This window comes from Metopolophium dirhodum, chromosome 7 (genome assembly GCF_019925205.1).
Source record: "Metopolophium dirhodum isolate CAU chromosome 7, ASM1992520v1, whole genome shotgun sequence".
Lineage (NCBI taxonomy): Eukaryota > Metazoa > Arthropoda > Insecta > Hemiptera > Aphididae > Metopolophium > Metopolophium dirhodum.
The window spans coordinates 17,925,595-17,937,617 of NC_083566.1; the positions used below are offsets into that span (position 1 = coordinate 17,925,595).

The window sequence follows — 12,023 nt, forward strand, 5'->3', positions numbered from 1 at the left end:
CAACAACAACAACAACAACAAACAATATCGCGTGATTTTCTTGTCCGGAGGTCGGCGTACCCATCATGGTGAATAACTAAAAATATTATCCAACAATTTAATAATATTATATATTGTTATAATTAATAACTGTTGTATTGTATGAGTTAAAGGGGCGACCCCCAGGGTGCGCGTGCGCACGGCGACGACGCGACCGTTGACTGGCGGCGGCGAGCGAGCGACTTGTCGTGCGACTAGACTACGAGTTACAACCACCACCATACACACACACACACGCGCGCACCTACACTTATACACACCGTAGTGCCGCACTTTTCAGTTTTCAGTAGTCTCGTGGCCGTGTCGCCGGTGCGGTGTGCGCGCGTGTCTCGTCGTTCCGTATCGCGAACGCGTGTTTCACGTTTTTTTTTCAAATTCGAGTTTTCCGATTTTCTTTCGTTTCTCCACAAACGATAATTTCTTCGTCTCGGTCCGTCGCGGCAGTGGTGTGACACAGTTTTCGCAGGTGTTGGTGACGTTGTCGTCGTCGTCCACAACGCGGCCGTGCAGCGCACCACCACCGATGCCGGCGCACGCGGTACCTTCGTCGCTGCCGCTGTTGTTGCCGCCACCGCCGGCCGTCCAATACGCCCCCGCGGAACCGCGGTTCCGGCGGTGCGTTCGCAAGTTCTTCGCGCACCTGTTCAGCAATCTAGGCCTGTTCGGGCTGGTGGCCGGTTACGTGATCGTCGGCGCATTCGTGTTCCGTTTCCTGGAGGCCGGCAACGAGCGGCAACAGCGGGACCGCATCGGCCGGCTTAAGAACGACTGCTTGGGCGAGCTCTGGAACATTACAGGTACATACGCGCAGATTTGTTGAGGTCGTCGTGTCGATAGGTATCACCCCAACAATATTGTATTTTGTCTTGAAGATTCGGCGGGACCATCGGATTGGGGTCGGCGAGTTCCGTCGAATGACAGCGATGTCGTTTTAAATACCTAATATTTTACTTAATAATACATTTTTATTTCGCTCGAGACAGTGTTTCAATGTTTATTACACTTATTTTTTACATGCTATAAATACTGATGATTTTTACTTTTTTTTTTACTTGCACACAAGTCGTTGAATCATCAATTAACGTTTGACATTGCGTGGTATGGCTAAAATGAATATAAATCTGAAGATAATTTGAAAATACGAAAAAATAAATATCCAACCGATAAACCAGAATGACGTAGTGTGTCAATAAATAGGTATGTGCGATGCACTTGGCGGTGAACGATTATAATTTATAGGTATATAATATTTTCCTTTTCGAATCGTATACGTAAACATATATTTTCGTTATATTATTATAAGGCACCGTGCAAAATATAACGTCTTGCAGAAAACTGTTATTGATAGTACCTATAGAGTATAAAGTATAGACTATATAGAGTAATATTATTGTTATTTACTGTCGTGAATACAGAACGTGAACGTGATGAGCATAGTATGTATATTAAAAACAAACACAGCTCACGACAAAGTACATTTTCCGAATTATTGTGGCCGCCCTAATTTATAACGCCCCGCCGATGCACACGCGTATACCTACCCTAATGATAATATTGTGTTTACATGTTTATATATGTACCTATTTAGTACGATAATGTATGTTACCACTTACCGTCAAAGGCCGATTTATGTTCAAAGTTTGCGCGCGTGGTAACCCAAGAAAATGTTGGCATTTATTAATTATATAGCAATAGTGATACCAAGCTTACCTACCTGAAATTGTGTTTACTTTGGGAATATACTAACTACTAACAACATTCTATACGTAACATCTATACATTTCGTACTTTCTCGTAACTACAATTTGAACATCCCAAGAATTTTCCAATTTAAAAGCTATTTTTAGTAACCATCGCACTGCTGCGACGAGTACATGGTACTTATACCTATAGGGCTAAAATATGAGGTTACTTATAATATAAAATATGATTACAAAATTACTATTCAGTAATATAGTATAATTCAATGAATGCATTGATTCTACAATGTGTGTCTAGAGAAACTTTTTTTAAATTAAAAAAATATTCTGGAAATCAACTTTGGTGGAGGTTTCTAGTTAAAAATTGTATCGAATTAGTACTTTTGGGAGGTGAAAATTGAAAATTCTCAGTACCTACTTTTTAAAATAGTCGGTAAAAACAAAAAAAAATATAAAAAGCTGGTAAGCGAATGTCGCTCTGCTGTACAGTAGGTTACAAGTGATTCACTGTATAATGGAGCGTATTTTAATATCATTGTATACGAAAAACGATTCTGAGCAGAGTTGGTTTGTCAGTCAGGATATTTTATATTGTTATTATTTATTATAGCCAGTAAGTTGAATTAATATCATAATATTATTGTTTGTTATTCGTTTCTATGGTGATAGACAAAGCGTTAGAAATTAAAATCCCGTTTTTAGTGGTTTTTCGTAATTTGTTGGTGATTTTACACGTGGCATTTGATAACTATTGAAAAAATCGAAAATGACCTCTTTAAAGTACCATTTTGATTCAATTTGCTAAAAGATAAGATACCTTAATAATATATGTTGGTATCAAAGCACTCCTTCTGGTAGAAATTTTGTATACAAGATAAAAAAGATAAAAATAAAAATAAACACCATTGTAAAATCACTAGATTCCTCGCTCCTCTCAGAATCTACAATTCGTTAACATATTAATATTGTTATAAAAATAATTGTATGGTAACCTTGGTTACTAAAAAGTTAGATCGTCTTCTATTTATTTAAGTTTTTTAGATATATAATTATGTTTTTGGGCAGCATATTATATGTTTTTTGTTTCTGACCGATTTTTCGAAAGATTTTCGGTTTTATTAACACGTAAACTATCTTCGAGGGCACAAGGATTCCATATATAACATATTATTTATATTTTAGATATATACCTAATATTCTAGATTCTAGGTAGGTACCTACTAGATTCTCCTAAAACTTCCATTTCTGTGTATCAAGCTTATATTTAAATGTATCTTCACACAAAGCAAATAATTCATTAAATATTGATGATACAAAGACTACTGCAATTATCTCATCTACTATGTATTTACGTCAAATAGTAAGTATTTGGGTATTGGGTATGTGTGCATTAAACGTTTAATTAAAAGTTCAAAAAGAAAAACAATTATTATATTCACATCTTTGACCACCAATTGTATTGAAATTATAATAACCGACGTTAACTACTAAAATCTATACTTCACCGGCGTAGTATTATTATCTACTGTAACTATTCTATAGTAAATTTATCGGGCTATCGTATATAATATTGGAAATACAAGAAATTATTATGAAATTATCTTTCCTCACATACTGCGTTGTTCTCCACAGCTCGATCGTCTAATATTCAAATAAAATTTCATGATCATAATAATATAATATGCGATGGGCATTGTGTATTCGCCATTATTGGAATAATTATAACAAAATTAAAAAAAACACGTTATGCTCCGTGTGAGGATTTTAATAAAACCGTGTGCGGTATGCGCCGCCGCGACGATCGTTGTACGCCGGCAGAATGCATGTCGTCGAAAGTTTAATTGAACCGACGCGTATGCGAATCGATGCGGTTTTTCCGTTACCGCCGGCTAAACGATATGAGGTCCCTTTTATGCGAGTACAATATACATAATACGTGTATTGTGTAGGTACAATCGTCTAAGTACATTTTGTCGTTTGACCTGCAGGGCCTCGGAGCGATATTTTTTCGATCGCATCTATTACCACTTTGATATCATGCTTTAGAAGTTATATACGTTGAAATCCTCCACCCTTTAACCCAAAGCGATAACAGATTCACATATAATATATGAAAATGCATATTATAGGTAAGTACTTAGTATGTTCTAAACAGGTGTTTTTTAGGGGTTTATATGACCATGAGATACCTATTTGTGATAATTTCGACTAAGTATATACCCACTGGCTTCTATAACTATTATCATACATCAAATAGTTTACGTTGTATAGCAATAATTATAATACTAATAATCGTATTTTGTAGAGCTTTTCGTATTGAGTATTGGTTAAGCGTAGCTTATACTGTATTAGGTATCCTAGTATATTTTGTAGTAAGTAAATATATATATTACTTAATCCTTTTTTTTATACACTCAAAGGTCAGTCAGTATAAAAATAAAATAAATACCAATTTAATCCATCCAAAAAAATTATTAACCCAAACTTTCAACTTTTATAAAAGAAATAAAAGTTTTGTGAAGTTGAAAATTACAATATGTATTGATTAAAGATTAAATTGTATTTTTAGATGTTTATCTGTATTGTAATATGTACCAAAATGGTATCATGTCCATGTAAACATAAATAAAATGAAATTCAGGTAGGTTACCTTCTATGTTTAAATATATTTTTAAATTATATAGTTGTGTAACGATTGCCCCCCATATAATACCATATAAGATAATAAATGTACCAATAAAATAAAAATGTGTAAAATATCTAGGAACCCATTCATACATAGGTATATATTTGATTATAAAATAGACCATGATTGTAAAATGCATTTACGTGTTAACATATATTATTATATATTTATATGTATCATGAGTAGATATGATAATAATATTCGTTATGGCTGGTACGTATATTTTGAACAATAGGCATCTATTTATTAACAATGTAAATGCTTAAAAATGATTTACTCGAAATAATTCGTTTGATATAAAATGTCATCGTTCACAACTCTAAGATTTTTAATTTATAACATCCTGTAAAATATTACTCTTAGAGTCCTATACAACTTTTGGGCAGATAACCAAATTGAAAAATTGATTTCTGATACGTTATATTCTATTCTTCTAAATTATTAATGATTTAAAATAATTAAAAATATGAAACACATCTTTTCAATTTTTTCAGAATATTCAATATGAAAGAAAAACAATGGTTGTAGAAATCGTTTAAATTATTTTACTAAAAATACAGGCGTATTATTACTGGTTATTTTATTATAATTAATTGTTTTAAAGACACCACATTGAATTATTACAGTGTTACCATATTATTTTATTCTATTTATGTAGGTGTGTAATGTGTATATTGTATAATAAGAGCGAGAACTCAAAATAAAAACTTATCATTTTTTGCAAAAAAATTAAAAACTTTAATATAAGCTTTAAATATTAAGAGTGAAACATGTTTCGATTGCTATACAGAAACTTACATGCAAAAATATGGTTGATACGTGAAGGGCTCCCCCTTTACGTAAGATGACCACATAATAAATTTGTATACGACCGGAGATCGAACAATCCCGTATTAAATAGTTAGAAAGATTGAAGGAATAGAGATTGAGATAGAAGAGTAAGCATTACGTTTTAAGATTTTTAAATATAATATTTATCCATGTGTTGTGTTGATAGACATATTAGTATATTACAAAATAGCTGGATTGGTCCTTAAAAGTCGTTATACGTCATCACATGTGTGGAACAACATACGAGTGTAAAAAGACATAAAATAATAAAACATCCCATGAATACTTTAACATATTCATTAATCATTATATTTATGCAATTACTAAATTAAAAGTTAATCTTAGGGCTCATGCAGGATTTGGTTAGGTATATTATGGTATACTGTACACGTATTAAAACGTAGATAAATTAAATTGAGTTAAATATTTTCATTGTAAATCAGTACTCGCTATAAAAGTTGTACTATAAAAATAAAGTGTAGAAGTATGTTCAAGATATTCTACAACGAGGTGAACATAATTTAAAGAAATTTAAATTTACATTCGTTTATCATTTTTTAACACCACCCATCACGAATATGTTAAAAGTTTGATGTAAATTTATACCACACTACCTTTACTATTAAAAAGAGTTTTGTTTATTATTGTTCAACTTTAAGAATATATTTACATGAGTTTCGACTTATTTGAATCTAAAATTATTTTTACGGTTATAATATTTCATACAGAATATAGTTTCGATTTTAATCGTTCATTATATTTTTAAATCTTTTAGTATCTTAGTTGCCCACACTTTGGAAATAATAATGATTAACGTTAGCAGTTCCAATAAAAAGTTCAACTATATTTTCAATAAATAACATTTTTAAATAGATAAAGGGTATATTAAAATTTAAAACTAAATGAGATTATGATTTATGGCAATATTAAACCACCCAGTACTGTGTTTCTATATTAAAAATCTAGTTTTAATAAATTGCCAAGATATTCTGAGCAATAATAATTTTTTAATTTAGATATAAATCAAAGTATTAAAAAAAAAGTTAGTAAATCTAATATAATTTACATTAATTTTGTAAACTATTTTAATATCTACGTCTCTGAATTTTCTCAGTCATTTCGAACAAATATCACCCTCTTTACAGACGACTGCGGCAAATCATGCAACATTGATGCGATAACTACAAACCTGCAAGATCATATTATTATTAACACCTTATCGTACAGGTGTTAAAATTGCAGGATCCAAATTAATGCTTCTAAAACATGGTTGTTATATTTAGCCTACGTCGCTACCGTCCCCCGCGCAATTAAAATTTGGTAACAAAAATATACCTTAGCAGCCATTAGTAAAATACCTCGGCGTAACTTTGGACAAAAGGATCACGTGGCCGCTCCATATTTCAACCAAACTTCAACAAACGTACCAGCGCTATTCTATGTTTACCTTGTATAATACAATAGTTTACAGAACGAAAAAAAATGGTATCTCTTCTACTATTAAAAAATCTACTTCTACTACAAACTTATGCTTGCCCTATCTACAAAAAATGCGTGACCTCTCACGTCAATAAAATGCACATATTTAAGAATAAAATATTTAGAATAATTTACCATGCCCGCTGGTTTATATGAAACATAAACTTTACGTAAAGATTTCCAAATTCAAGAAACCCAAGACCATATAAAAAAAAACCCAATCTAAAGATGTTCATGCAAGTCACTGCTTAATTCAACAGGTTCATTTTAATAATTTTCACACAAATTCGCCTCAACGTAAACTAAAATGGGGCCGTCCTCACGACCTTCTTAGTTAACCACTCACATATAACAGATAAAAGCTTATTATTATCTCTGTAAATATCCGTAAATATAGATACAGCCAATAATGGTTGGGAATGTATATTTTATTGTTAATAAATAAAATATATGTAATAGTGTGTTAAAGTGTGTTTTAGGAAGGTACTGCTGGGAAAAAACTAAAAAGTCACTTTTTTCCAAAATGCCAAATTTTTTTGTATTGACGTATTCTATCGAAACAGGAAAAAAAGAAGATTAATCGCGAGTAAGTTATGACCGCCGGAAGTTTAGACATAGTTTAGAAATTAAAAACACGTTTTTCTGGGAATGAAAATTAAACGACTTTTCTTGTTTTTTCCCTTTACCATTCGTATGTAAAAAAGATAAAATAAATTTAGGAATAAAAATGTTTACCTGCATATTATTGGTATTGAACTTTCCAATAATGTATTGTAATATTTGAGTTCAATGAAATTTAAACTTATAAAAATCCATTTAATATAATATAAAAGAGTAGGTATATTGTATTATATTGGACTGATTTTACTCTCAAATTCACTTTAAAATATCGCATGTAGGTATACATCCTTTATCGTGGATTAAAAGTTATTAGCATATTATTTATAACTCTTGATATTATTATGGCTGTCGTTAAATATATGCTCACTATATTATAATATTGTACGCGTACAAATAAAAATAAAAATTATACGATTCGATGGTGCACATGCTTCGGAAGTGGATGATTTATAGTATCTACGAGTTTTTGTTTTTATTAAAATTCAAGCGAATTTAAGATATTACCGTTCTCGTGGGATTTTTTACTTAACACTGTTTTAGATTTTTAACGGATCGATGAGTGTATTGATTTTACAATTATGTGTGTGTGTTTTTTTTTTTCATTTTATTTGTATATACATACAAAAAAATGTTAAAAATATGCATAGATTTTCAACTTTGGATGTGTTTTCTGATAGAAAATTTGTTTTATTTGATACTTTTAGGATGTCAAGATTTAAAATTCCCAAACCTACATTTTTAACTATCGGAAAAAACAAAAAAAAAAAAATTAAAGAAAAACGGAAATTTTTACTTATAATCAGGCATGTTCTGATCGTTCGACGTCTAAACTCATTCCAATAGAATCTCTGTGCAAACTGTTGGAGTTATAAATAAACTGTTGGAGTTATAAATGAGTTTTGGATCCATGTAGATTTATTCCACTATTTATGAATTTTCCGGATTATCATGTTAAAAATGAATTCGATTATGTATGGAGCTAAATTTTTAACACTCGTAAATAATAAATATTGTTTTTTAATAAAAAACAATGTTCAATTATCAATATTAATATTTTGGCATAACACACAAAGTATTCTTAATTAAAACTTCTTCAATAGTAAGTTGTGCAATTTAAATACAAGATTTTTTTATGTCAGTCATAAATAACATTTTTAGTTAGACGACGATTAAAAAATGGGTTGTCATTATAGTTCATCTCTCTAAAAACGTTATTTTGATAATCGCCTATAATCCATTCAGCTCGACAGCAGCAGTTTATTTGAAAACACAATTAACCACGTAATGTAATTACTAATTTTCATTGGAATATAGTATATACTTTTATTCAAAACGTACAATTTAGAATAAATACATCCTTGTATATAATATATATTTTTTTTTCCAATCGTTATTGTTTTTTGACTTTTTCTTATGAATACACCTTAATAAATTTTCGTTTGAAAGGTGGGAAGTTTATTTTTAATATAACCAAGAAAAATAATTTTAACATTAGGGAACATTATAAATCAAGTAAGAAATCGTCTTCCAGCAGTTTGAGCGAAGGAACAAAACATTTATGATGATTTCCTTTCATTTTAATTAAATTTATAATAGATTAATTTTTACTTCCTATAAGAATGTAAAATGTAATTTATATAACCATTGGTAGTAGGTCTTGTTACACAATAGATATTCATGAGTGTTATGTTAAAACTATAACTTTTTATAATCTAACCTTTAATACGTCATGTGTTGAGCACCTGGACAACACCAAAAAAATGTTACAATTCTTAAAATCAATATAGAGGTTATATAACTTAGTTTAATACTACTGCATATTTTACTATGTAAATAACTAGATGATAATAATTGATAACTCTAAATCATAATGCAATATATCAAATGCCAATAATAATTGTTTATGTGTTATTTAAAAAAAAAAAAAAATAAGTAATTTTATATTTTATACGATGTATGTACATAATATATGTAATTATTTATGGAACAGTTCGTTAACAATCAACCAAACGAGTTCATTTTGTTAGGACAATATGAATATTGTAAAATCTGAAATTCCAACGTTTTGCGACTAAAAGACTAATGATTTACCTTTGATTTATTGTTAGGTAGGCGTAGGTTTAGTCAAATTATAATTTTTCGAGATAAAATGACTGTCAGTTAGGTACTTGTGCCGGTGAGGGGTATAAATCTGGCTACACAGAAAACGTATTTTTATAATCAGCTTCGAGGCACCTTGTTAGGCATGAGTAGTGGATGGTGGAGGACGAGTGTGTGCGAGTGTGGAGGGGTAGAGACATTTTCCACGAAAAAGTTTTCTACTCGGACGGCTTTTCCTCGACGGGTCAATGTGCGGTTCTGTAGGATGGGGTTGTAAATAAATATATCACGCGTTAAGATCTTGTCTTTGCGTTAAACGGTAGTTGCTTACATCGTTCCTTGGGTGTGGTTTGTTTTTTGGGTACTTGTTTGTTATCGGCCGGGCGCGTAAACATTTTATCACCCCACTACACTGCTTATATATTATCATTCCGACAACCATAATAACGCTGTCGATGTATTGCGTTTAATACTCATCAACAATTAATTTAATAATTCTATGGTCTCGGTGAAAACCTACCAATACTGGGTACTAGAATATATTATTATCCTATAGATATGTGTATTGTGTATAGCCGTATAGACAATATTATATAATATAAGGGAATTTCAGCACAAAATTAATTTAATCAAATACCTGATCATTAAATTTATTCTGTGGTTGTACTGTATAATAAGGCATTTGTTACAGTTGTTGATGTATGATTGTATAAATACCCAGTACTTATGTACTTAGAAATATTATGGTTGACTTTTTTTTGAAAAATATTGGTTTTCGCTATGTTTTATAATTATAAAAACTTATTAACTGATTTTGGATCGTATCACAAATTAATAGATAAATATGTTTACCTTAATGATGTTGGGATTTAGTATTTTTCTTGTAATGAAATGTGATAATGAATTATAACGGCTTTTTGCGGGCGTAATTAATTATATGATAATCTCCTGACGTCATATATTTACATTCCTCATTAAATTAATGTGATAGTTCCTATCCCTCAAAATATAAAATATGATTGTTTTTTTTTTTTAGAAACACCGGTATTGCCCACCCACTGACCAATATTTCTACTTTCTCCTAAATTTTTTTCCTGAAAACCATAAAAAAAACATTTGATTAGTTTTTGATGAATATTATACATTATATGAATATCATGTATCGATTATATGGGTGGCGAAGCGATAACATTTTCACGTTCCGGGGCGATAACAAACAAGTAGATAGGTACAGTAAGTTTTTTGTTTGTTTTCGGAATCCACATCCACTCGACACCCCTTTTCTCTTTAAAACAAATAAAATTACGCCCTGTGGCTGTTTGTGTGCTCAATTTCAAGGTGATGACGTATAAAAATAAGTTATTATTTGTATATTTATTTGCTTATATTTTCGTAAATTATAATAAATAGTCGTATTTTTTCATCGTCGTCGTGTCTGCAATCGTGTAACATACGGTAGAGTTTGTCTGGGGTATGCGATTTCACAGGCGTCTTTAATAATATTTCTTGACATTATGAGCTTATTGTCACCGAAATCAGATTTAAATGGTATATTGTTATTTCTGTCGCGTGTAGTAAAAACTTGAGCAATTGACAATCGTTTTGAATAAACGTTTTAAATCACGATAGATTGTGGCAATAATAATATAATCATTAAATAAACTTACGAAGTTACCATTTATTTTTATTAATTTAATACTTTGTATTTAGTATTCGTTAGCTTGATATTATATTTTTACGACCAGGTACCTAATACGCATTTACAAATTCTGAAAAAAGTTTAGGGCATTTGGTATTACTGCTTTAATGTTTTATTATAATATGATAAAAATCCAACTATATCTAGCTAGAATATATTGTATTATCTGAAAAAAAACTTACAAGTCTAAGAAAAATTTTAATTTCATAATCGGTTAAATTATAATTTATAACATTCTCTAAAGATGATTAAAATATATAAAATAATATTATATTATAAATGTTTTTTTTTTAAAACTAAATATCTTATTAATTTTATTCACATTCTTCTTTAGTTCAATGCTAATTATAGTTGCATATATTTTTGTAAAAATCATAGCATGTCCAAGTTTATTTATTCGGCCATGATAATACGTGCTTTAATTTGTGAATGTAATGTCATGCTTTAATTTGTAAATGGGAATTTTAATTAAGAATGTTGAATTTCCAAATACAGTTTTATATTTTGGAAGAAAAGCATTATTTTGTTATCTCTTGAAAAAACAACATTTAAAAATACGTGATCAGTTTCTTTAAACTTCTCTGTATACTTATTACTTACCTATCATTTGATTGAGTTTAAAAACAAAATTGTTTAAATTACATTATAGGTATAACCATCATTGTCTAGAGGTATACCTATGAAATTTAGTGATTTAAAATAATTGAGTAAATTATAAATAATTAGTATATTATTTTTTTTGTAATTTATAAAATATGTCTATATAAATACATCTATGTTTTAAAGACAAAATAAAATAATTGTATTTAATAAATATTTATAAATGTTCAAAAAAATATTGTTATAATAATACGATATGTATACCTTG

The 12,023-nt window shown here is 29.9% G+C and overlaps 1 protein-coding gene across 1 annotated transcript in view; it reads left to right on the plus strand.

The window, feature by feature from the left end:
- Positions 1-264: 264 nt before the first annotated feature.
- LOC132948723 (uncharacterized) overlaps positions 265-12,023 on the plus strand; it is a 162,752-nt gene continuing 150,993 nt past the window's right edge. The window contains exon 1 of the mRNA XM_061019349.1: positions 265-836. Coding sequence (XP_060875332.1) covers positions 563-836 — 274 coding nt within the window. The 5' untranslated portion in view covers positions 265-562. The remainder of the gene's footprint in view (positions 837-12,023) is intronic.